This window comes from Rhinolophus sinicus, linkage group LG15, assembly GCF_036562045.2.
Source record: "Rhinolophus sinicus isolate RSC01 linkage group LG15, ASM3656204v1, whole genome shotgun sequence".
NCBI lineage: Eukaryota > Metazoa > Chordata > Mammalia > Chiroptera > Rhinolophidae > Rhinolophus > Rhinolophus sinicus.
The window spans coordinates 13,677,794-13,704,607 of record NC_133764.1 but is presented as its reverse complement, the minus strand read 5'-3'; the positions used below and the strand labels follow the sequence as shown (position 1 = coordinate 13,704,607).

Genomic DNA, 26,814 nt, shown 5'->3' with positions numbered 1-26,814 from the left:
TTTTGTTTTGTTTTTGTTTTTTAACTCAAGAAAGGGCTTTTATTGGTTTTAACTTACTGCCTGGGAAGTTCATTTTTAAAACACTCTTACGGAGTTTGTTCATCCCTTGTGCTACATTCAAAAACAATGATGCCAACCCAAACCCTCAGTGACGGAATGAGCAGCCCATCCGGTTCTGACCCAGCCAATGAAGCCAGGCCCACCTTTGAGCTCTGCAAGGGCAGGCCCCATGGACGTCGCCCTGTTGAAAACCCCACCCTCCAGGCCCCAGTGCAGAGACGCTCAAGAAAACCTTGCGGATCTGTGACTGGCCTTCTATGAACTCTATAAAAGTGTTCTTAAAAACAGTACTGAGTTATCTTTTAAGCCCTGGGTTACAATGCCTTAGTGGAGAGGAGCCAGGGAGAAATGTGGACCCATTGACAATGGGCCACAGTCCGCTCACAGCCTTAAGTAGACATGGAAACTATATTACAGCTGCATGTGCCAGTGCAAGACATGTGAGTGTGCTGTGTGCAGCAGATGGGCACGCACGTGCATACGTGCGTGGAGGCGTGCCATACTCCCACAAGCACAGGGCTGTGCAGGACGGGGCACTGCTCTAGCCCAGCCTCCCCTTTCTTCTCAACACAAGTCCTGCTGCAATAGGAAACCCACGCTGGTGACTATGATCCCTTGTTTGGCCCACATTTTCAGGGGAGGTCTCTGAATCCTGCTGTCTTTTCTTTTGGGGATCAATCCCTTGAGCATTTGATCAGTGAACCCGAAGCCATCAAGTGATCCCAGAGAGAAGGTGACGTGTGCTCCAGCCCGGTCAGGTCCACACACGTGCTCCAGTGCTGCAGCTCTGAAAAGGTTCAGTGGCAACTGTCCTGGGGGCGAGGCAGTGGCAGAAGGCTCGTCTCTCTGAGGCCACCTGCCTGCTTCCACACCCCACCAGGTCCTGCTTCTAGCACGACCTCCAGCTTGGGCAGTTTGTCCTTCATGGTAGGAGTGTGAGGGCCACTTCTGGGGCCAGACGGGGAGGCCAGTGTAGGATCGGAGATTGGATTCCAGTTACTTCAGCATCTGCGACGACACAGCCCTGTGAGTCCAGGGCTCTCAGTCGATGTCAGCTCCTGGTGTCTCTTCTGCAGCCATGGCTCTGAGGAGCCACCAAGGGAGGGAGTAAGGTGGGCAGGGAAGGTTTTGTGCTCCTGCTTGAGGCTTCTGCTCAGAGCTTTAATTCAGCCCATTCTTCAAATAGTGCCAAGTGTGAAACACAATCCAGGAAGGTCAGTGCAGTTCACCTGGCTGCCAAATAAAGGTGGGGTGTGCTAGGAACAACCCAACGCTGTAGGAGAGGTCATTCGATGTTCCCAAGTAGGGCGTTGCATTCCCTTCCCCTCACGTTAGAAATAAAAGTAAAAGACAACAAAAAAAGTGCATCTGAATTCTCCAATATTGACCACTGCCCAGGTGAGGCCCAGGAACCCCCATCAAGGGATCAGAGACTCCATACCAGTGTTCTCAGCAGAACGAGCTCTGGCAGCACCCCTCTGAGGTGGGCAGAGTACACCCCTCCACGTGCATGTGGCAGCTGAGCCAGGCCTGCCCGGCCCCTAGTGCAAAGTCTCTGCAGTGGTGGTAAGCTAGGCTTCCATCTGCCATTTTGGTTTCTTGCCTCCTGCCGCTGGGCCTTGCCAACAAGCCAAGTGGGGTTTCTAAGGCACCACGGGTACCTACCTTCCTCACAGCATGGGTCCCACCAAAGAGAGCCAGGATGAGGAGAAAGGCCTCGAGGGAGTCCTGTTCCCAAACCCCAGATGAGACACATTCCAATCCTGTCCCTGGACACGCGCGGAGGTCATGCAGCACGAGAGGGAAGGGGAGCCAGGAGAAGGGCCACAGTCCCCAGCCCCCTGCCCGCAGGGGCGGCTGTCAGCATGAGGGCGGTGGGCCTTTGGAGGCGTGGGATGAGCGTGCTGCTGGGTGGCCCTGGGCGCATGCAGGGGCTCAGGATGCAGCCTCATCTTCTTGGACACCGGGGAGCTCCGGGCTCTTGACCCCTTCGCCACACCCATCTTTCCTGGTCGGGAGACACCAAGAGAAAAGGACCTCAGGGGCCAGAATATTCACTCAGGAAGGAAGCACTCACAGGCACTCATACCCATCGGCTCTCACCTCCCCCCTTCACCTACTTCCCCAAGCTTGCCCCTATCTCGTGGCCCCTTGCTGGTCTCCCTCACCCCAGATCTCATCCCACAAGCCTCCATGGCTCCCTACTGCCCAGAGATGAAGTCTAGACTTCCCATTCTGGCTTCCGGAGCCTCTCACGACCTGACCCAGCTGACTTCCCTGCATCCTCAAGCACCAGCCAGTTCACAGACCTTCCACGTTGGCTTACATCAGCCCCACGGTCCTGAGTAGAGGGGATTTGGGTTTCACATTTTCTTTGTCTTGTACGCAGGGTAATCTCTTCTATCGGTCAGTCTTAGGATTCTGTCATATATTCAATAGATTCCCGTATCTGATTTTTCTCCTAAGACCTTTCTTTTTAACATGACCAATGAACAAGTTTGGATAGCTCAAAATTAAGGATCAATCTTATTCAACTCTTCTGTAGAGTTTCAAAAATTATCCCCAAGTGTCAAAAACAGAGTTGATCAAGGACAAATCTGGGACTTTATGATGAGGTAAAACCTGCTGTTCGAAATTAAACTTGGGTCACAGAAGTATAGAATTTTATAGCTGTTAAGTCTTAAGCCCAATCCTCTCACAGTCCAGACAATAAAACTGGCCTGTCCCCCCATTAACGTGTGTCTAAAAGGACAATGATTGCCTTGCTCACTGTATTCTTGGTGGCCAGCCCTGGAACAGGTGTGGACTAGGCGCTGGTTGTGTCTTTGGCCTGTGACTGGCCTGTCCCACCACTAGGGGGCGCTGAGTCATAGGCACTGAGCTAGAGTGACCTGAAGTCCAGGTTTGCTGTCATGGTTTTGGCTATGCCTGAAGTCCTGGCATAGTTAGTAACAGCTACCTCTTTCATTCTCAAAAGTGGCTCCATTTGGGTGCTAAAATACGTGATCCCCTATACTAAGCCCAATTCCAGGATCGAGGCCAGCCAACCTACTAGGGAAACCCAAAGAACCCTCTCCCCCAGCCCTGGCCAACTCACTAGAGAGACGGAATCAGAAGTAACCCCGCAATAATATCAAGGCCTCTCCCAGACCCCACCCCTCATCCCCCATTGGCCAGAAAGTTTGTCAAGAGGAGGGCAAGAGGTTAGTATATGGACATCCTTGAGGGCAAGCAACCTCTGGCAGGGAGCAGACACCAGCTTGTCCACAATGATGGGACCCAGGGCCTGGCATTTCTGAAGAACTCACTAAAAGAGGGTGGCCTCATACACAACCAACATCGAGGCCCCTGGACAGCACACGTGAAAGTACTTCCTGAGAGGCTGAGATACCTGGACCATGTCCCTCGCCTCCTCTCTGGGGAGCACACCTTCTCCACACAGCGGGCTGAAGACACCACGCTACTCCCTGCGGCTCCCTTCACAGTCGGAAGGCAACCGACTTCCCAGGACCACATGCACGTCCAGGACCCTCTCATGGCTTTCTGTCCGCACGTCTGCAGACCTTGTTGACATCCCAAACTGACTTTATTTTAGTGGGAGAAGATGGATAAGCTGAGGAGGTGGGTCTCAGAAGTTTGGGGAACTGCTTTTCTGACCTCTCCTATCAAGTGGTGAACGCACATGCCTGGTTCACAGCAGAGAGCCTGCAGCAAAGGGGGTTCCTCTTCCCTGGCCCAGTCAGCCAGCCAGCCTGTCCACGCTTACTTGCTAAACAAACATTTACAAAGCGCTGCCTTGGGCACATGACCTCAGCAATGGCTGGAGGTAGCATGAGCCACTCAGGAAAGCAGCTAGCACTACCCCAGCCAGGAAGAGTCCGCAAAGGGGCCCTTCCTTCACAGATGAGCCATCCTTCCAAAGCAGCAAATGTGAGGCTTGTTTGCAAACCTCTACCAGGCTGCCGTGGGCTGAGGACAGAGGTGCAGACAGGCCCTACTCTGAGACCTGGCCAAATCCCCAGGCTCCGGGCTTAGCCTTCACAGCCTGACGACAGTGAGAGTCAGGGGATGCACCGCAGCCCCCGCCCTACGCCAGGGAGCGTCCTGCAGGCCTTGGCCCACCACTACTTACAACAGTAAGTTTCCTGGAACAGACATACATCGCTCTTCCCTCCGTGCTTGGGGCTCAAACGGGTTCCCAAAGGAACGCTTTCTCAGCATGGACTTAACCAGGATCTGGGGAGAACATATCAGTGTGAGGAACACATACCCCCCGCACCCAAACACACCGGCCGCCTCCACTCTGACTCCCTGGGGGAGCAGCTGCTAGGCGGGCCCTTTCTAGTGGCAGAGAAAGAAAGAGTACTCCCAGCAGAGGAAATGATAAGAGCAAGGTGGGTGATGGCTGAGGGTGAATTCTGGGAACGGGGAGGAGCCGGTCAGCGCAGCTGCTGCATGGCGGGGCTGGGACACCAGGCTGAAAGCGGGGCTTTATCCTGAGGACGTGGGGAGTGCAATTATGAAATGCCTTCTAGCTGAGGTGTGGAGGGGAAGCAGTGCAGAGGGGAGGCTGCACAGTGGCCTGGGGGAGATGCGGGAGGGGCTGCTGCACCCTGGCTCTGACTTTGTCCCTCCTCCTGCAACAAAAACAGTTCCATGCCCCTCCTCACATACACACAAACTCACACGCACATGCATAGCACCAGGGGTGCATTCACTTGTTCATTCATTCATTCAACCAACAACTATTTATTGAGCACCTACCCTATGCCAGTCACTATTTTAGGCACAGGGGCCACACTGAGGCAAAAATTCTTGCCCTCACGGAGCTTATATTCTAGTTGGAGGGAGAGGCAATAAATAAGTAAGTAAAATATGTAATATGTTGGTTAGTGGTACAGGCTAAGGAGAAAAAATAAAACAAGGGGGACAAGATATAACAAAGAGAAGGTTGGAATTTTAGGTAAGGCACCAGGGAAGGCTCGCTTCTCACGAAGAAGGTGACTTTGGAGTAAAGACTTGAAGGGAGTGGGGAAGTGAGCCCTGAGGAGAGCTGCGCAGGAGCATCCTGGGCAGGGAAGAGAAGTTCAAAGGCCCTGGGGCAGCAGCTCACGTGGCACATGGTTGGAGCCAAGCAAATGGAGGGAGGAGAGATGAGGTCAGCGAGGTCACGGGGACGGGCAGGCTGGGCAGGGTCTGTGGCTCTTACTCTGAGTGACACGGGAGCCTGAGTGACCAGGGTCTGAGCTGAGAAGCGACAAGACCAGGTTGCCAGGAGCACCCTGGTGTAACTGTATAGGGGGTGAGGGTGGAAGCAGGGCGACAACTTGGGAGCCTATTCCAGGGCTTTTGGAGAGAGGCGATGGTGGCTGTGACCAGGGCTGTGGCCGTAGGGACCCTGTGGGAACTCACTGGGCCCAGGGACCCCACAGAGGCCTGGAGCTTTACAGGAACAGACAGGACTTTAGCCAGCAGGCCTAGCGGGGCCTGGACCCAGCAGGGAGGGAAGTACCACCCAGGCCTGGGCTGCCCACAGCACGGCCCAGCTCTCTCTCCTGGCCTTGTGCAGACTCTGACTCGCTGTGGTGCCTCAGCACAGGGTGGGCCGTGGTTCTGTGTCCCCAAACCCCCAAGTAGCCATCAGGGGCTATGTTAATAACTTCCAGTGTTAATGTGAAAGATGTCCAGGAGAAGACGAGAAAAACTGAAATGGGGCAGGAGCATGGAGACAGCATTCAGGTGCTGCCTAACTGACGTGCAGCAGGGCTCTGCGGCCGCTTCTCCAACTGAGAGGCTTCCTAGGCCTTTTCACTACCACGTCCTTGGCACCTACTACAGCGCCTGGAAAGTAGCAGAAGTTCAATAAATGGAAGAAGGGAAAGAAGGAAAGGAGGCAAGGAAAAAGGGAGGGAGGGAGGGAGGGAGGAAGAAAATGCCTCTTCCGGTAATGGTGAATGTTGACACTCAGGGAGGGCAGTATGTCTTTTCAAATCATTCACTCTCCTCACCAAGTCTCCTCCCACAGGGCTGAATAACGAACGTGGCCTCTTTCTCCACGGGCCCAGCATCAACGCCGGCTGACCGCGTGGTCATCCGAATCCCCACACAGCCAGGGACAGAGCAAGTCTCAGGCAATGGCCACGCCCTCCTCAGGCCCTCCCAGGACAAGCGAGCCTTCTGCCCCTCATCCTCTTACCACGGTGGTCCAGCTGGGAATGAGCTTGACGGAGTTCTTCACCTCCTCCTCAGTCACTTCCACTACACTGCAATGCTCCTCTTCCGAGGGAAGGGGTTCCTCCCCATTCTTGGTCACCCAGGGGTGCAACTGCAGAGGTGACGACAGACAGATACCCAGTCAGCAAGGAACCGCAGACATTTCACCAGCCATCGCTGTGGGGCCCAAAGTCCACAAACCCCAAACCCAAACCCAACACACACACGTCCTGGGGTAGGGCTGTACAGGAGAAACTGAGGCCTGCTTGCTGTGTCCCAGCCCAGCCTAGCCTAAGACCTCTGGTTCCCTCACCTTGATGTCTGGCACCCCGATTCTTGTTTCAGGATTCTTGTCTAGCATCTTCAGGATTAGGTCTTTGAGCTCCTCGCTGACCTTTGGCCTAAAGAGGGGAAGAAAGAAGACGGGGGAGAGACAGTTGATGAGGACCTTTCCTTCCCACCTCTCCCTCCCCACCCTGCTCTGGGGGCTCCCTGATTAGCACGCAGGACAGAGACACCCAACCCTCATTTCTTAGACAGCAGAAGGGACACTTCCAGGGTACAAGGGAGGAGGGAGTTTCAGAACAAGTATATGGCTGCCCTTCTCTCCTGAGCAGGAAGTAAAGCAGTCTCCCTCAGGAGACAGAGGCCACAAGCACAGAGTTCCAGGGGCACCAGACACTCCTCTGGGTGGCAGAGATGGTGAGGATAATGTGAGAAGCATCGCTTTATGGGACACCAGTGGCCTTCACTCCTACTCACCATCTTATTCTCTCCCCAACCTGGGAGGGAGCCAGGAAAGATTCTCACTTGACAGAGGAGGAAACCGAGGCCCAGCGAGGTGAGTGGGTTAGCATGCTACCACCCAGAAGACTGAGGGCAGGGAGGCGAGACTTGGGGTGGGGGTCCAGGGCTCTCAGCCCCACATCAGCCTGGAATGTCTCTACCCAAACTCCAGCTTCTTTGCCACCAATATTCTCGGGGAGATCATCCCTCTACACCTTTGGAGAAGGAACCCACTCTTTGAACTGCTGGCTTTGGTTCCCTCTGCTGTCCTACCTACTGAGGCTCTTTTAAAACGCCTGGGCTGGGGAGAAAGATAGCCCGGGCAGGGGGCACTTTAGGAGGAAAAGAACGGAGGCCGGCAATTACAGGAAGGGACGGATGCAAGTGGCTAATGTTACGGGCGAGGGACGATGTGGCAGCAGAACGCAGAGGTCCTGGAATGCCAGGGCCAGGGCATGGCCTCTTCCTGTGGGCTTTGGGAAGCCTCAGAAAAACTTGAAGCCAGAGATACGGTGATATTTGTTGTGCTTTATCAGGGTCAACCCGGCCTGATGGTGGTGGCTGGATTGGCTGGAGGCTGGCAGCAGGGAGACCCGAGAGGACAGCTGGACAAGGCTGAGGGGAATGAGGCAGGTGCGCAGGTGGCAATGAGCCAAGAGATATATAAGAGGTGGACTTGGGGACCAGACAGGATGTGGGCATGAGGGAGTAGGAGTCACTGAGGACAACTCCAGGGTGGTTTGTGACTTGCCCTGGGCATTTTGAGCAGACTGCACAAGGGCCCTGAAAAATGAGGAGCCGCCATAGCCAACGTCACAATGAGAAGAAGCGGGGATGAGCAGTCCCTCTGGGCTCAGAGACCTCAGTCACAAAGGAAGTGGGGAGAGGAGGGAGTAGCTTCAAATCCCAGACCCACTGATAACACTCCTCCGAGCCTCCACTTTTCCATCTGTGAAGTGGGGGAGCACACTGGCATCTTGAAGCCACACACAGGGTGGGGGGATGGTAAAAGCCCCCCGTGGGTCCAGGGTCTGCATGGGATTGGTGCCACTGCCCCCATGGAGGCCTGCAGTGAAGGTGCAGGGTGAACATGGGACGTGGGTCATACTTGCCCAACTCCTGGCCTCAGACCTCCATCTGCATGAGATCCATTCGACCCAGTTGTCTCCGAGACCCCACTCTACAGTCTCAGCCCTCCATCTGCTCAGGGGCCCCTCCCAGGGAACAGCACCCCCGCCTCCAGATCTGCAGGAGGGGGTGGGGCCTTCAAAGGGCAAAAGCCCTGCTAAAACTTAGACCCGCCTCCCTGGGGTGGGCCGGAGCGCCCTCGGTGGACAACTCACTCATCAGGAAACACCACGGCTTCATTCTTGATCTTCTTGTGCAGGGCCAGGATGTAATCGTCGATGAACGGGCACTGTGGGTGGAGAAGCAGACAGAGGATGCAGGCCCAGGGCCCGACTTGTGCTGGGAGACTGGTCCCATCGCTCCGGGCTCCTCATTAGATGGGAGGGGCCTCATCTAACTTGTTCAGGGCCTGACGCATAGTAGTGATCAACAAGCACTGACTGAAGGAGCGAGTCATTGAGGGAACCACGAGCCTGGGTGTAGCCACCGGCTACAGACACCTGCAGAAAGGCCTCCAGTCCCAGGTCTGGAATTTGGGAACATGTTCACTGAGATTCCCTCCTGCCCCTCAGTGCAGTCACGAGAGCGGGAGCACCGCAGATGGGGATCTCAGCCACGTCAATGTTGGGGGTCCCCAAGGCCCAGCCTGACCTACAGCAGGAACCAAGGATAATTTGTTGAATGAATGAATGAATGAGGAACTGTGTGAATGAATAAATGGCCTCCAAGGACAGAAGGACAGGGAGGTGGTGAGACCGCCATCTACACCTCCCGTCAGGATGTCTGCTGTCCCAGGGGACAAGAGAAAAACAGAAAAGCCTCTTTTCCCTCCGTTGTCACTGAGCCACATGACCTCATTCAAGTCACTTTCCTTTAGGACACAAAGGAAGGGCCTGCACCTGTCATTCCTCCTGGTCCAGCCCAGCCAGCACTCACCTTCCCGTAGACAAAGCAGTACAGCGTGACACCAGTGGCCCATACATCCAAGGCCTAGAAAGAAAACAGCTCAGATCAGTTCCCCAAAAGGAACCAACACCCCTTGCCCACCCAGTTCCAGTGGGCTGTGGGAGACGGCATGCAGGGAACCTCCTTCCTCAATCGTAGTCACTCAACAAATACTCCCAGGCCTTTGCTCCAAGCTCCACTGTGTGCTGAGGCCTGGGACCGGAATGGGGCCCCTGTCCTTCAGGGATTCCAAGTCTCCTTGGAACAGGCTCAAACCAGACACATTTCCAACTCAACAGGTATAGAACTTCCTTCATTTACAGGGTCACATTTGCTGTATCCATCATACAGATGTACCCTGGACATGAATACTGAACTTATCCTCACTAAAGCAGCTTGTCATTTCTTTTCCTAATGATCCACTGGCAAGGCCACCATCTACCTTTCTGAGCCCAGAAACAGCCCCTGCCCACACTAAGGCCCTGGCCCTTGGCCACCTCCACAACTCCTCCTGGCTCCCACAGGCTCAGGTTCTAACATGTGCTTTCTACATGTTCTCCTCTGGAACCCCGCCTCCTCTCCTGGGATCGCCTTTCTGCCTTAGGCAAATGATTCTCAAATCTCTACCTAAATATCCCAGCCAAAGATGCCTCATCGGAATCCAATCGGGGAACTCCAGACAAACACAAACTGACATCATTCTACAAGATAACAGGCCTGTTCTCTAAAATGTCAAGGTCAGGAAAGAGAGAGAGGCCAAGGAACTCTTCCATATTAAAGAACACCCAGGAGACGTGACAAGTGGACGCCGCAAGGGGCCCTGGATCGGATCCCGAACCGAAACAAGATAAGGCTATAAGGACAGAATCAGGACAACTGGTAAAATCTGAATAAGGCTGATTAGATAATAGTCTTCTTACCAGTGATAAATTTCCTAATTTTTGATCATTGTACTGAGGTTATATAAGAGAATGTCCTTGTTCTTAGAAAATATCTACTAAAGTATTTAATGATAAAGGGGGTAAGGTCTCCAACTTAACTCTCAAGGGGTTCAGAAAAATGTCATATGCACACACATAAATATAGGGAGAGATGGTGAAAAGGTAACTGGGACAAAATGTCAATAATTGGTGAATCTGAGGGAAAATATATATGGGAGTTTTTGTATTATTCTTGTAATTTTTCTGTAAATTTGGAATTATATCAAGGATAAATTTTTTAAAAATCTCTGTCTACATCCCTGCCTCTCTCTTGAGCTCCACACCCACATACATGTTCAAATGCCCCTCGACTGTTGCCCCTTTGGCAGGGCACAGTGGGGCAGCCAGCATGCCACAGGTGAGAGCTGGCATGTGCCCAGGGAGACATACTGAACTGCAGCCCCCTGCTCAGAAAGCTCTGCCCACTGCCTCTGTCACTTAGGAGAAAGCCCCAGCTTCCAGCCTGAACGCTGCCCACGCCCCACTCTGCAACTACCCTGTGCCCTTCTGTTCTCCATTCTCCGATATATTCTCCGGTCTCTACTTCCTGCTCAAATCCTCCCCAGTCTTCAAAGCCTAGTTCAAACCCTGTCGTTCCCCCAGACATGAGCTCTCCTGCCCTTTCCACCATCTCCAGAAGGGCAGGGAACTGGGCTGCCTGAGCTCTGTCTGTTCCACAGCCCAGAACAGCTGGCAGGAAATATCTGCAGGGGAGACTTAGGGTCATTTTGCTGAAAAATAAGAGAAGGCCAAAGTCAGGGATTTTGTCAAACTCTAGGAAGAGGCAAACACAAAGGCAGGGACCATGTTCAGTATTCACTCCCGAGACACAAGGACCCCGGCATCCTCAGGTTGGAAACGAGGCCTCGCTGCAAGCTATGCCACCCCTTCACCTGAACCCCAACCCGGCCCAGGCCCTGGAAGCCACCTTCCCACTGAAGCTCTGGCCAGAATCAGAAATGGCCTCAGGGGCCATGAACGCTGGGGTCCCGGCCGTGCTGGACAGCTGAGCGTCGTTTCCCTCAAACTGGTTGCTGACGCCGAAGTCGGCGATCTTCACATGCCCGTCGTCCCCCAGGAGCAAGTTGGATGGCTTGATGTCCCTGTGGATGATCTTCTGGCAGTGCACTACAGAGAGAGGCAGCTGGAGCACGAGCCTGGGGGACCACTGCCCAGAACCCCCCACCTGCCCTCACCTGGCCAGGGTAGCCCGTCTCAGGTGAGAAGGAGCCCACACACACACTCCTCTTATAAGGACCTCAGAAGAGGACTGCAGGGCCCTGTGCTCCACCCTGCAGTGAAGACACTGCGACCAGCCCAGGCTGTGAGCCGCGAGACAGGACTGGACCCTTGGGAGCCTTTGGACTCCAAGTTCAGTGCTCTCTCCAGGGCAATCAAGGCACCTGTTGCTAGGGCAGGTCAGAAGACACTGCGGGTGGGGAGGCTTCTCCATGGGCCATCTCTGGCCCTCCCATGTGAGTACTACTGCAGGCCCAAAGCCCATCAAAACCTTTTCCCAGTCCCATTCCCCACCCATCCTGGTCAGAGATGTTCCTGCTCCCCGGACTTAGGGTGGGATTGTGGGGTATCCTGCTGAGGTACTGCCTCGGCCCTAGGGACTCTGGGCTGAAGCAGATTCAGAGAGAGAGGGCTTGGGACCACTGGGATTAGCATGGCTGGGTAAGGGCCAGCCTCACCTAGTGGGCTGGGAGCTCAACCTGCTTTCTGGGGCCAGCACTGCCGGGAAGAGACGGGCAGCTCAGGCTGAGAGAAGGCACTGACCCCACCCCACTGCCATCCACTAGAGGGATGACAGACCCCAGGATGTTGGAGGGGAGGAAGGAAGGAAAGGGAAGCAAAAGAGGGTAGATGAGGAGAAAAGTAAGGCTGGGGGCCGAGTGAGTGAGTGTTACCTAACAACAAAACCAATGATCCTATAGTACCAGGCACACACCAGGGATTTGGCACATACCCACCAGAGCATAGAGGCTCAGGGGCTGTGTATTTGACCATGTAAAGTGGTCTCAAATTTTTATCTCAAACCCTGGCCTCTCTCTTGAACTCGGGGCTCTTTATCCGCATGGCTACCTAGTAGATATCTCAATATATAGCTCAGTATTTCTCAAGAACACGTCTAATTCAGAACTTGATTTCTCTGTCTGCAATCTCCATCACCACCACCACCAAACATACCAAACAGAATAACCCCTGCTCTTGCTCTAGTCTTTCCCTTTTGGTTAATGGCATATCGCCATTTGCTCAGGTTTCTCTCTCACACCCCACATCCAATTCACCAGCAAGTCCTATGGGCTCAACCTCTAAGATATAGTCCAGAGCTGGCTGCTTCTCACACCTGCATTGCTGCACTTGCCCCATCGGTAAGAATCAGGTCAGGACTCTTCACCCACAGAGGCCTCCCCGGGATAGCCTCGATGCCCCCTTAGAGGGACCAGAATCACGAGGCTCAGCCTCCATTCACCTGCCAGTCCAGCCCCTGGTGCTCACCAGTCCATCCTGAGAAGCCTTCCACCCGATTCCCTGGGCCTTGATAAGGTTTGACCCAAGAGTCAGATGGGATGAGCTTGGGGATTTTTTTTTTTTTGGGGGGGGGAGGGTGGAAGGGTGGGATAGAGGATGGGAGATAACAGGCCCTCCAGTGAGGAGACGGTCCCAGGACAGGAAGGGGGTAGAGGTCAAGCTGGTCCAGGGTGGTGCCCACACCAAGGGTCAAATGCCCCCTTCCTATACCTCTAGGCCTTCGCTCAGGACTTTCTGCAAAGCCTTCCTCCCTCTGGGCCTCAGTTTCCCCATATATACAAAGAGAATATGCATCTGAAGGCATTGGAGTGGCTCCAATGATCTAAGAATAGTCCTGGTTTCTGTCATCTCATCTGGGCTCTTATCCTATTCCCCCATTGCAATAATATGCTCCTGATAAATCAAGCTAAGATTTTAGAGAGACAGGCCCTACTTCTGCTCCCCAAACCAGGCCAGAAGCCCAGGTGTCTGGGGACCCTCCCCATGACCAGGACTAGCCACCCCACCTCCTTCCTATCTCCTCCCCACTTGCCACTGTCCTAATCCAGGTCTTACCATCTGTCACTTGGGCTATAGAAACAGCCTCCCCCCTAACCAGCTGGCTGCCTCCTGCCCTTTATCCAGCCCCCACACAATTGTTCTCTAAGATGCAAATCCTATCACGCCCCTCTCCTGCTCAAAGCCCTTGGGGGTTTCATGCCCTGACAGAATGGATCCTGAAAATCCTCTGTGGAGGCATTCCCAGCGCTCAAGGTGTGGCCTTAACAGTACTTCCTATATCCTTTTTCACTACAACCTCCCACTCCCCTCATGCTTCAACAAAATTGAACTTCTCCCCTTTCTTAAATATTACATACGCACACTCCCCTCTGTGCCTCTGCCATGCAGTTCTCTCTGCCTGCTGTACTCTCTCACTCATCCCTCAAGCCTGACTAACAAACTCCTACTTATCCCTCAGGACCCTGGCCACAAGTGACCTCCTCTGGGAAGCCTCCCTTGGCCCCTCGGTGCTCTGACAGCCCTCATGCCTCCCCAGCCTGGGCAGGCACCGCACTATGTCATCTACTTGCTTAGATTCCTGTCCCTCCTACTTGGCTGTGAGATCCTTGAGGTCCTGTCTAGGTCCTTGTCACCTCCCTGTCCCCAGCCATCACTTAGTAGGTTCTCATAAATGAATGAATGGAATGAATATGCGTGAATAAAGGAATTGCATAAACAGAGGCTAACCTAACATTCTTCCTCCTCAACTCTCATCATTTTAGGGCCCCTCACAGTAAACCCAACCTGCCACCACCCACAGGCTCCAGGACAGGACAGACTCTCAAGCAGCTGGACAGAATCTCTTCCTTCCCACATCTCTTGTCCTGTAGAGAGGCTAAGCTTGGCTAAGAACTCAGCAGAGGAGAGATATAGTAGAACACCCAAGGCGCAGCACGACTTAATGGTGGCCCAGCACTGTGAAGGACTGGGGCATGCCAGACAGAAGCCTGCCACCATCCCCTTCACCTTTCTTTTCAGGAGGCTTTGGCCCAGCCCACAGGTCCATGCCCCGCCCCCAAATGAAGCTGATTGGCAGATCAGCGCTGGCTGACTGCAACTGCTCAGAGCCTATTCAGCCTGGGCTCCCCAAGTGGTATCTCCCTACCCGGTCCCCAGTCCCCAGTCCCAGGAGGCAGGCGGCCCCTCACTCACAGTACTCAAGGCCCAGGACGATGTCCCGCAGGTAGAGGCGCGCTTGCTCCTCTGGGAAGGGCTTGTCACAAGGTACCTCCATGACTGGCCTATGGGGACGGAGGGGAAAAGGGATTTTCAGCTGAATCTGGTTGAATAAAGGCAGACAGCAGGGGAAAGGGAACAGGAATAGCACCCTTCAGGCCCCTTGGGACCTCCCAGGAGCCCTCTATGCTTAAATGGGTCCTGAGAACCTAAGATAATTAGCTTTTTCTCCCATATAATGAAAATTTAAAAACACACATAGACACAAATATCCATTTACAATCATTATAATTTCAAATTAGCTTAATCTTCATTTCTGGCTTGATATAACTTCTTCTAAGTACTTAATTATCAATAATTGAACAGTTGCAAAGATGCCATTTAAAGCAGTGTTTTTCAAACTAAGTCCAGACCTAATTAACAGAGGGTCAGGAAATCAATTTAGTGGGTGGCTACTGTTTATTTTCTAATGAAGTAGAATATATCGGAATATATCATATGTAATAAGGATATGTGCTGTTTTGTAAAACTGGTTTCAGTTACAGATATAGATGGTAACGTGAAACTCACTTTGAATGAAGGTCAAAAACTTTTGAAAGCCCCCGAGTTTTAAAGGAACACTATTACCTGCCCCTACGCCCATATAGGTCATTAGAAGTCCCCCAGCAGAAAGACAGCCATAGCCTGTATTCAAGGACTTGGCAGTTAGGGCTTCCGGTCCACCCAGGCCCATGCCCATGACTCCATGTCTGCTTCTTAACAAATGCCCTGAGAAGGCCAAATGAGGCAGACATGAGTTAGAATCCTAGGTTTCATCAGTGACTTGCTGTGTGATGTTGAGCAAGGCACTTACCCCCTCTGAACCTCAGCTTCCCCTCTTGTAAATGGAAGGGAAAGGAGTCCCACCCTTCCAACTCACAAACGTGTAAAGCTGAAATAACTCTTTGTGATTTGAATACAGGCAAGAATTGAGTCCCATCTCTACACTTTCACTTGAGAAACACTCCTTTTTCCTTCGTCTCCTCCATCAAAATATTCTTTCCAGTTCTTCAAGGCCTAGTTCAAAACCCACCCCCTCTTCCAGAGGCCTCCCTGACTATTCCAGCCTCACTGACCCCATCAGACTTCAAAGAATCGTCCTCTTGGTCTCTCATTTCCCGCCAGACTAGAGATCCCCAAGGGCAGGGCCCGGGCCTCTGCTTTCTCCTAGAATAGCTGACCCTAGGACTAGGGACACAGGGAGGGAGAAAGGAAGGCCTGGCTGAGACTTGACCTGCCTGATTGGGATGGGGAACTCACCCCTTTCTCAGGAGGTCAAACACTGAAAGAAAAGAAAAGAAAAGAAGGTAAGGTGCAGCCGGGCGGGCAGAGCTGTGATGCCAAGGTCCCTCCCTGTTCTGGAGGGTGGGTGGGGGGCAGTCATCCAGGCATTGAGGGAGGGACAAGACAGGGGTCCCATGGCATCACAGGAGATAAATGGGCAAGAGTGGGGGGTCTCCTATGGACCTGCCTCATCTAATTCACCATGAACCCCTTTTGTGGGGTAGAGGTGGGCTGAGGCTCAGAGAAGGGGCAGAAATTGTCCTAAAGGTCATAGAGGATAGGCAAGTAGGAAAGGGAATGGAGTCTAAAGCCTTGGCCTCTAACTTGTACAACAGTGTTCCTTCTGCCCCTTTTCCTGAGGGCCTCTGAGCCCAGCCATGAATCAGGCACCACGAACTTAATTTAATGTTCATACTAACAATAACAGCTAATGTGTCTTGCATATAATAACCCATATGAGGTAGATACCATTATTATCCCAATTTTACAGGTGAGGAAACTGAGGCACAGAGCTATCAGACAGGGTCTGGGAACCCACAGTATGTAGCCTGCTTCCTGTATCTACCTGACCCATAGTCTCTCTGACCAGCAGAGGCGGGGCTTGAAAAGATCTATCGAATCTAACTGGATCTTCTGAGCCTGGCTCAGCAGAGCTGGGCAAGGGAATCAGGGCTGGAGAACGGGTTTCCTCCCTGCCCCTGTGAAGGTCATGTGTGTCTCCCAGGAGCCCTTGGACCAACCCCAGGTGAGCTGCTTTGGGGATGAGCTGGGTCACTCACCTAAATAGAGATTGTCCTCAGCTGGGTCATCCAGGACCTGGTCAGAAGGAGCAGACATGGGGATAAGGCTTGAGGAGGCAGGGGTGGGAGTCCCAGGCTTCCTTGTCCCTGCCAGCCCCTGGACCCCCAGAATGCTCTGTAGCCACCCCAGATAATGGAGCAGGAACTGAGCAGGCACAGACAGATGAGGCCTCAGAAATCATTCACGCTCACCCTCAGTGACATCTTGAGAACATCCCAGACCAGCCCGAACGGACTCCTGAAGCCTCCCTGCAGCCCCTGCCCCAAGTCCAGCCGTGCCCTTGGAGGGCTCAGCCATATCTGCTCCTTCAGTGAGATCCTTGGGTCTGTGCTGAGTGTGCCCAGGACCAGAGGCTGCTCCACAGGCCTCGGGCACGGGTTCCCAACCACTGCCCACCGCCACCTACCTCAATCAGCTTGACCACATTCACATGGTCCAGCTTCTTCAGGATGGCGATCTCCTGGTACACCCGCTCCAGGGGTAGCAGCTGCTTGGTTGGTCCTCCTTGTGCAGCCTGGGACCCTCTTGGGGGAGGGCGACCTGTGACCAGGTAGGGGAGTCAAGCCCCTGTGAAAGGAGGGCGGGCCTCACCGTGGCCCCACAACCAGCCTCAAGCAAGAATCTTGCAAGACCATGGTCTCATCCCCAATCCACCAAGCACATGACCACCACCAGGACTTTGCTTATGCTGTCCCCACTCCACCGCCAGTCCTAACAAAAATTAGCTAGGGACCAAGGTCTCCTCTTCCCCTGCCCCCAGGCTAAGGGCCCCCAAGCACAGGGCCTGACAGAAACATACGTGGAAAGCCATACTGCTTCAGCAACTTCTTTTTGGAAAGAACTTTCATTGCCTGAGGAGGGAAGGGTGGAAATGTCACTTGTGTGTAGCCACCAGGGGCTAGAACAGGCTAGTTATATGTGGACTGAGAGCAGAAAGGCACATTGAGCATCTGCCACCAGCACTGAGGGTATGGATGGTGTGGTCAAGCTGGGCGAGGAGACGGCCATATCTGAGTGTAGGCCTTACCCCTATTCCCAACAAGCCTTTCTGGAGCTCTTCCCTCAGAGGTATCCAGCCTCTGCTTGCGTATTCCCAGGGTCAAGAAGTTCTTCCTTTGCTAGTTCAGTCCCTCAGGAGGCAGTGTTGTTCTCTGTCTTCCCAGCACAGCTTCTGCCCACCCCCCAGGGTTCTAGGGCCCAACCGGGCAACACCTCCCTCCAATGCCCAGACTCACATAGTGTCTGTCTTCACTTTCATTATAGGCCAGTCTCACCACGCCGTAAGCACCCTGCGGATAGACACAGGTCAGCCCCCTGGATACAGCAATCTCCCCTAAGACTAGCTCAGGAAAAGGGGAGCCTGGATAGCTCTGGTCCCCTCCTCCTGCATCCCATCTCCACCCCCACCCCCCAACAGACATACATTTCAGGCAGACAGGGGAGGAGCTCCTGAGACCTGCTAACTGCCCCTGCCTAGCTCAGTGTGGCTCCATGCGGCCCCCAGCCCCTCTGTCTTCCAGCAAAAACTCTCGGGAATCAGGAGTCATCTCCCAGCTCCCCACCCACACACCCCAGGTATTTCCTACAAAGGACAGCATTGTCCTCACTTCCAGGCTTGTGCCTTCCTGCCTCTCTGCCTCACATTCTCAGAGGAGAAGGGATTGTGCCAAGGAGAGGATCCAGACAGGCTGCTTTTGCAAAGCCCCAGATGAAGTTCTCACTGCTCTGGCCGGCCCCAGTCCTACCTTGCCAATTTCACTCTGCAGCTTGTACTGGTTCAGCTGTACACAGTCCTGGAGGAAAAAAGAGGGAGAATCAGGTAAATCTGGATTCAGAGGCAGCATTGCTCTCACCTCAGGAGCCTATTCAGGGCCCAAGCCTGGTCCCAGGTCCCTCACTGCTAGACCCCAGGTCTCATCACCTTTCAAGTAGGGATGGGGAAACTTGTTGGTGCCAATACCACCAGAAGTGACAAGAAGCCTTGGGTGATGCTTGAAAACATGAATGGTAAGCCATGGCTATGTTTTGCTCCCTAGGAACTGGGGAAGGAAAAATGCACTGATTCCTGCTTGGATGCTGGAGTCTAGGAGACCCAAATCTGTAAGAAACCCATGAGCGAGTATTTCTAGAATCAGAAATACTTGGACAAGAAGGAGGAGAAGAGACCTGGGGAGAGAGGACCAGAGCCCTGGCTCAGGTATAAAAAGCTCAGCCTCTGAAGGCTGTCGATTGCTCAGTATCCAGGTTCACTTTCAGATCTAAATGGCAAGCACAGAGCCAGTGGGAGCCTACAGGCTGAAAGCGCGCTGGCAGCTTCTGAGTCGGAGGAGACCCAAGGAGGCTTCAGAGGTGGGAGCTCAAGCTGGGGCCGGCTTGGGGTACAAGGACACAATGTCTAGTTTCAAATCTCTAAGAGGACTTTTTGGGGGACAAGGGAGGGGCCTATTTCCAAGGCCTGGACCGCGTGGGGGTGGGAACGTGGGACGTAAAGGAGGGAGAGGTTGGCTCAGCTGGAGCTTCCCTGGGTGGGAAGAGGCCTTACTGTGAAGTAGCGAGCTCCTCAGCTCTGGGGGGAATGCAAACCAAGGGCTAGACAGCTGCATGACAGGGACAGGAGCAGAAAGGGTCTTTGCTGGAGGCAACTAACAAGCTCATGTGCACAGCCTCGCTCTGCCCCACCGACCTCTGTGTCTGAGATGGCCACATGATGGGACTCGATGGTAGGCCTCCGCCAGGCCCGTGGAGAGGTATGGTTGGCAGGCCCTGTGGCGTAAGGCCCAGCCTGGGCCTCCAAGCAGCTTCCTGCTGGCCGCTCCTGCAGGGACAACTTCCTGGCTGAGAGGCTAGGCCGGGATAAGGGGAGTCTTGAAGCACAGCCAGGGATCACAGAGGCAGCTCTGGCCCGTGGCGGAGGGTCCACACCGTTCCTGGCAGGCCCTGGGCCACCATCGGCCTCCTCCAAGTGGGCCACATCGATGGCGGCCACTCGCTCCACCAACTCTGCCCGAGGGTCCTGGCAGCAGACTGCTGGGCCCCCCTCCATTGCCATGGTCAGCCTTATCAGGAACCTGAGAAAAGAGGGCAGAAAAAGTTTCAATTCTGGCCATGGAGCAAGGAGGTCAGATCTCTAGGCCCTTCTCCCACTGTAGCCACAACCCTGTGTGTTCCACCCCCATGCTTTTTCCCTGCCTGCTCCCTCTGCCTGGGTTGCCAGCATCCAAGCTCAGGTCTGTCCCTACTAACTGAAGGAATTCCAGGAACTCCTTTGGCTCTGCTGCACATCAGCCCTTCTAGACCTCAGTATTCCCATCTGTAAAATAGGCATAGTCACGTCTACCTTGCTGGCTTCACAGGGAAGCAGGGAGAATTTGATACGCTGGAGTCAGGACAGACAGACACAGGCAGAACACTGGAGGCCCAGCAGCCCTGGGAGAAAGAGAGTCCAGGGTCAGCTCAGGCCCAGCTCCAGCAGACGGCCCAGTGACTCACCAGCCCCACCCCTTGACAGTAGAGCATTCCAACGCTGCTGCCTGGAAGCGAAGCTGGGCGCTGGTCATGCAGAGGCCTCCTGATGCTCCAGGCCCACTCACCTCCTCCAGGGCAGCCTTCCGGATATTCCTGCCCCCTACACCACCCCTCTCACTGCTTCCAGGAAAATTTTCCTGGGGCTCCGGCCTCTCTCATCTCCTCCAGGGAGGCCTCTCCAGGGCTACAGGGCAAGTCTCCCATTACTCCCCTCTCTGCCCCCAGCAGGACCTACAGCCCAGGACAGGGTCCATTAGAGCAGGGGGGCTACTGCTTTGGTGGCTGTCAAGAGAGACTTCACTGCCCTAAAAGGTCATTCCTTACTTCTCCTGGTTTTTCCTTACAGTTTATTTGTGTGGCCAAATATTTGCTACATCTGCTCAGAGCAAGATGCTCCCCCTGGCGTGGCCTTACACCCACCTAGACCCAGTCTGATCCCCAAACCAGGCCAATGACTTAAACCCCAAACCAACCTCCCAGTCCTCACTCTTGACCAACATCCAGCCCCAGTCCTCACTCTTGACCACAATCCTGGGGGGAAGCCTGGCTCTCAGGTTGGGACTCCATTTCTGCCCCAGGCCAAGCACTGGTCCCACCCCCACCCCCACCCAATGCCCCTCCCCCTTCCTGGGCCAAACCAAGCATCTTTTCAGGAAAAGGAAGTGAGTGGACTCCTGACCCTCTGCCCTTCCTGTCTGGTGGTAACTTCCTCTATCCCCACTTTGAGAACACAGGTCTCTGTTTCACCCCTCATCCTCCCACCACCTTGCTTTGACAGATGTCAAAGGAGGCAGGGCTGGCTGGAGTCCTCCAGCCACAGACGAGCCTGGGCTGGGTTCTGGTCCTGCCTGCCAACCTACTGTGGGGCCGTGGGCAGGCTCCTTCCCGACTGAGCCTAAGTCTCCCCATCTGTACTATGGATGTGGGGCCTTCACAGAGACCCTAGAACCACAGCAAGGCTTGGAGCTAGAGCGTGGGTAAGGGTGTGGTCCAGAGCCCCTGTGCCTGGCACACAGAATGTTGAATGAGTGGAAGCCTGGCGGTGGTGGGACTCACGTGGGCACGCAGAAAGGAAGGGGGGAGGGACATGGAGGCTGGACCTAGAGGAGTATGTGTGTGTGTGTGTGTGTGTGGCGAGAGCCTCAATAAGTCTTCCGTGGAGGTGAGAGAAGAGTGAGTAGGGCTGGAGCATCTGGGAGGCCTCCCTGGAGGAGGTAAGAGGGGGCAGTGAATGGGGATGAGTATCAGGGAGGTTTTGGGAACCAGGTCCCTTGCAGGAAGGAGGAAGCCAAGGCTGAAGGGCGCCCTCCACGCCTGGCCCACCCATTCCACGCTTCTGTCTGCCGTCTCCTCACTCTGCAGGCCCTTCTTCTCCCACCAGAATATAAACTCCACACATTAGGGCTCTTATCTGCTTTATCTCCATAAGATTAGTGGTGTTTGCTGCAGTGCCTGGCACACAGTAGGAGCTTGATAAATATTTGTTGAATGAATGAGTGGTTTCTATAGTGACCATTACTATGGCCCCATTAGACAGATGGGAAAGCAGCCTCAGAGAGGAGACCGCAATAAGCCTAAGGCCCCAGCCCAAGGCAGGGAATGAATCTGTGTCAGAAGTTCCTGACCTCTATCTAGTCCAGGGCAGGGACCAAGGGACAGAACCACCACCCAAAGAGATCAAAGGCTGCCCTAGCCCATCAGATTGGCATCTGATTTCCCCAAGGCTGTTATACCAACCGAGGCCATCTTCCTTTAACTCCCTTCCCCTTTTCTGGAGGACAGAGGCCCAGCAAGGGTCAGGGATGGTACAGGGGTCACACAGGAAGTCAGTGCAGAGCTTTCCTGCTCCAGCCTGGGGCCCTGTTACCTGGTTTAAAGTCTGCACCTTCCTGGCTGAGCCCATGGGTAGGTGACTGCACCTCTGCCTGGGTTTTCCTCATTTGCAGAATGGGGTGAGCAGCAGTCTCAGCTCCCTGAGCAGGTGGTTGTGAGAAGGAGTGCACGCCCATGCAGGGTTCAGAACTGAGCCTGCCACTCAGGAAGCCCCGTAAAAGCGAGTTGTTGTTGTGCTGCTGATGTTGTGATTGCCTGGCACACACTGTGGCCCAGATGGATGCGAGGGCGGCATAAGGAGGCTATGAGTGCTGACGTCAGACCCTCCAACCTCCCTCCTGCCCTGGATCAAATTCAGGTGACTAAGCACGTCTGTGAGGCAGCTCGGGAGGCCCCAGGTTTCTGCCTCGTGTCCAAGCGACAGGGCCTGGTGCCCGAGGCTGTGCATGTTAGGGCATGTGTCCACGCGTGAGGGAATGTGTGTGAGCAGGGCTGCAGGCCTGGAGTGACGACGTGTGTGTGTGTGTGGAGGGGGGGGTGCACACATAGGCACACATCTGCATGAAGACAGAAATCTCTTGGTGTGCTCTATACGTGTATATAAGTGTGATCATGTGGGGGCCATTGCAACCTGAACACAGAAGGTCAAGTTTAAACTTCCCACCGGTCAGCTGTCCACCAACCTGGGGTTGCCTGCTGGGCTGGGCTGTGTGTCTTGGGCAGGACCCAGGCCTCTGGGGGCTCCCCAACGGGATCTCTCAAGGCCCTCCCCAAGCTGAGATCCCAGTAGACACTTTGTAGAAACTAACTCAGCAGATAACGAGGTGCCACATGGGCAAAGAGGACAGACACACTGGGACCCAGGCTCAGGATAGAGCAAGGCCATGGGCACGGGGAGCCGCCCAGGGTCCCGCCAAGTCCTGCAGCCAAGAATGGCCAGACTCAGGTTCTTCCGCACCGGGAAAAGCTACCCCAGTCTGGTCCTCCCAGGCTGGGACTATGTGGTCTTGGACAAGTCATTGAGCCTCTTAGAGTGTCAGTTTCCTCGTATGTGAGTCAGATAGAGGGCCCCCATCCTGCCAACTCCCAGGGCTATGAAAGGAAGTAGAGACTGTGGACACTGAAGCAGTTTGTGCCCAATGATGTGGGGCTGGGATGTGACTGTGTCAGGAAGCCACCGAGGGAAAGCCTGGATGTACAAAATGCAGTACCATATCTCCCCCTGGTTCCAAGAAGGCCTAGCATTCGCCCCCTCAGGCTCCTCCTCTCAGACTATGTCCGCCACCCACAGGTGTCTGGCTACCCCCAAGAGATGCAGACCCTGGCTCTGGATCCTGCTTAGCCAGGCCTCCTCCTTAGAATGTGCCCCATCCACCTGGGTCCTTCAGGGGAACAGGACAGAGCGGCAGATCCTGCTCTCATTCCAGCTGGGTCAAGCAGCCCCGCCTGGATGACTTCAGGCACCAGTCAGGCCTCACTCTGAGTTCTGGAAGGCTGCTGTGAACCGCAGGGCCAGGTTGAGCAGGGGACCAGCTACGATCCAGGAAGAGAGGCCACAGCCCTGACTGGCAGAGGACTGGCCAGAAGGGAAAGCTGTAAGGAGACGGTCTAGCTACCCGGGCCAGACACAGAAGGTGGCCTTGACATCACTGGGCTGCCTCACAGGAGCCGTGTTTATGCTCCTGACAAGTGTCTGGATGGCCCTGGCAACCAGTCCCCTTGGCAGCTCCCGCCTCCACCCGGGATGACTCAGTCCCCTCCAGGGAGGCCCAGGCGTATGATGCCAAGTCATGCTCGAGGATGCCTGCTGTGAGGACACCCCCTCCCACCATCCCAGGGGAGGCGTCCAACACTGAGGTGGGCTCTACCTGACTTGGCAAGGCATCCCTCAGCGCATCCTCAGTTCACCCTGGCTGATGGTCTCACTTCTACCTCTACACCTCCTCACCCTCCGTACCAGGTCTGCACCTCCAGCCCAATTCTTTCCAGCCAGCTGTCTCCTCCCCTCCATGTTCCTGGGCAGCTCAGATCCAACAGGGCCCCGATTCAACTCAGCATTTCCTCTAAGTCTGCTCTTCCTCCTCTGTTCCCATCACAGAGATGGCACCACCATCCTCCCAGTTCTCCCAGGCCAGGAACCCAGGAGCCGTCCTCATCACCATCTTCTCCCCCACCCCCACCCCCCACCCCAAAATTACTCTCCATTCTGGCCAAACCACACGACTCGCAGCTTCCCGAACTGCAGACTGGGTTCTGCCTCCAGGCCTTTGTACAAGCTATGCCTTCTGCCGGGAACACACCTCCCTCTCCTTTTCTGCCAGAGGACAGCCCCCACATCTCCTCCTAAGAGAGCCCTCCCTGACCTACCCACTGCTGGGGGAAGTCACCAAGTTGATCTTCTCTAAAAGTCCAGATTCAGGCCTCAGCTTTCCTTCCCCACTGCTCCCAACCATGCAGGTCTCCCCAACTCCAGGCTCACATCCCAACCACACCCCAGCCCATCCTCCATACCAGTTACTAGAGGGACTATTTCTATGGGCAATTATGGTCACAGTTTTCCCAGATAAGGACCTTGGAATCTGGAGGACAGAGGGCAGGAGACCTAGCCTCAGGCTTGGGGCTCACAGGCTGGGGAGCAACCAGGAACACAGACTCCTGGTATGCAAACCCAGAGTCATTCATTTATGTAACAGATACTCACTGAGCACCTGCTATACGTGCCCAGGCACTGTGCTGGGTGCTGAAAGATAAAGCAGTGGACCAAAAAGACAAAGTCCCTGCTTTCTTGCAGTTTAATTTCTACTGGGGCAAGATGCAACAAACAAGAAAGCCCATAATTAACAGATGATATGGCAAATGGTACGTGCTATGGAGAAAAATACAATCATGTAAGGGGGATCAAGAGTGAGGGGTTGCTATTTATACTGTGTGGTCAGGAAAGACCTTTCTGATGCATTATTTGAGCAGAATCTGAAGGAAGTGAGGGAGCGAGCAGTGTAGACATCTAGGAAGGGCATTTCAGGAAGAGGAATCAGCAATGGCACAGGCTGTGAGCTGGAACAGTGCTCACTCTGTCTGACGAACAGCGAGGAGGCCAATGTGGCTGGAGTGGGCTGTTCAGCATGTGAGAGGTACCTGATGGTGATCAGAGTGACACCTGGATGAGAAAGCATCATTCACTGTGCCTGGCCTCAGGGATGGCTTCCTGGAGGAGGTGGCATTTAAGCTCTTTCATGACCACTGAGTAAGGATTTCAGAGAGGGAGAGGACAGAAATTCACAACTGTACATGATAGAGAGCCATTTCCTGGTTGGGACTCAGGGCTTGGCTTGGGGGATTGGGATGAGGGAAGTCTTTATGGACAAAAACCAGAAGCTCTCAAAAGCCAGAGGAGGGTTTTGAGCAGGGGAGTGGCTCCGTCCAATGAGGTTTAAAATGATCACTGTGCCTACTATGGGAATTGAGAGTGAGAGACCAAGGAGGAGATAGGGGTCCCCAGAGTCTGTGGGCATAGGACACAGTCTGGCACACAGTGGGTGCTCAATCTGTACAAGCTGAATGGAGTGAGGCATGTGGGGAGGCCAGGGGATCTTCCCTCAGCGACACAAGCTGTGTGCTCCCCTGCACTCCTGGGCCCACTTGGCAGATATACAGTCCCCTATGCAACCACCGACGTGCAGTCCTGTGACCTGGGACTTAACCTTCTCTACACACCTTTGTGCACTCAACACACACACCCCTCCCAGGCAGGCGCACGCCGATGTCCACGTGACCGGCCCTCACACACCACTCCATCCCTCTAATGTACACCCCTCACACACACAGGCACACTCCTGTGTCCACGTGACACACGCACACCCGCCTCCAAACACCACACACAGGTCCCCGCGCACGTGTGCGCCCTCTGAGCCACCAGTTCTGTGTCTGTGTGACCCCAGAAGCCGCAGCGACCGCCTCCGCCGCCCCCCTCCAACCCCGCCCCAGCCAGGAGAGGACTGCGCAGCTAAAGCCATGCACCTCGTCGGTCCCATTCATTCCCCCCGGCCCCCACCCCAGCTCTTGAAGGAGGACTCAAGGGAGGGCCGTGTGGGAGGAGCGCTCCACGCAGATCCACACGTGGGTGCACCCGTCTGGGCCCACTCCGCAGAGCTGGGGCGGGGGTGGGTAGTGCGCCGGGTATGGACGCAGTCCCGCAGACTAGAGCTGGGGAAGGGACGCAGACGACGGGGCGCCCGCATAGATGCGGTCCCGGCTGCCAGCGCAGACAGAAGCTGGTTCCGGGAGGCAAGCGGTAAAGCCGGCCCTGCGGACACAAGCGGGAGGATCCCCGCAGGTCAAGGCGCTGGCTGCCCTCGTAGACTCGGCCTCAGAGACCATCCTTCTCCTCTGCGGGCTCCCAGCAGACGTTCAGGTGTTCGTCCCTTCCCGCTCCCCGACCCAGGTCCCCCTCCCCGCAGACCCCTACCTCGGCGCCTGGCGACAGTCTCCGCAGCCCAGTGGGCGGCCCCGCTCGCTCCCGCGGCGCGCGCCCCGCTCGGCCCGCCTAGCCCCGGCCTGAATCGCGGAGCTCAGACCGCCGGCGCCGCGGCTCCAAGCTGCTCTGGCTACCCCGCCCGCCGCCGCGCCCGGGCCGCGCTCATTGGTCAGACCGCGCGGCGCCTCCGGCACCGCCCAATCAGAGTTCGGGACTCCCGCCCTGTTTCTGGAAGGGAGGGGCCGCGGCGGGCCGGCGGCTCCGGAGGGGCCCCTCCCCCTGCGGCGGGGCTGGACCTTGTCAAACCCCAGACGCCCCGACGCCGGGATCCCTGGGGCACCCCGGCCTGGGCCTCTTAGCTGGGCCTGGGGGGTACGGGTGCTTCCCCCAGAAAACCCTTTGTCCTACCCCTGCCCCTATTTCGGCCTCGCAAGGGGCAAGAGCGCCCCTCCCCGGCGCCGGGGGTTGAGGAGAGGTGCGTGCTAGGGGAGG

General features: G+C 55.0%; 1 protein-coding gene across 3 annotated transcripts; it reads right to left on the bottom strand.

Annotated features, from left to right (window-relative positions):
- CAMKK1 (calcium/calmodulin dependent protein kinase kinase 1) lies at positions 1-26,451 on the bottom strand. 3 transcript variants are annotated; one of them, XM_074319509.1, is made up of 17 exons: positions 26,314-26,451; positions 19,828-19,916; positions 19,174-19,558; positions 18,236-18,283; positions 17,726-17,779; positions 17,290-17,341; positions 16,897-17,030; positions 16,469-16,505; positions 15,666-15,687; positions 14,343-14,431; positions 11,041-11,240; positions 9,124-9,177; positions 8,403-8,476; positions 6,587-6,674; positions 6,257-6,385; positions 4,193-4,296; positions 1-2,068 (listed from the first exon to the last, which is right to left on the bottom strand). In XM_074319509.1, the coding sequence occupies exons 3-17, from the start codon at positions 19,537-19,539 to the stop codon at positions 1,996-1,998; spliced, it is 1,524 nt and encodes a 507-aa protein (XP_074175610.1). In that variant the 5' UTR covers positions 19,540-19,558; positions 19,828-19,916; positions 26,314-26,451; the 3' UTR covers positions 1-1,995. The 3 variants fall into 3 exon arrangements, with proteins under 3 accessions (XP_074175610.1, XP_019599357.2, XP_019599358.2); XM_019743798.2 differs by lacking the exon at positions 26,314-26,451 and adding an exon at positions 21,883-21,904; XM_019743799.2 differs by lacking the exon at positions 19,828-19,916 and having other exon boundaries at positions 26,314-26,435.
- Positions 26,452-26,814: the final 363 nt, after the last annotated feature.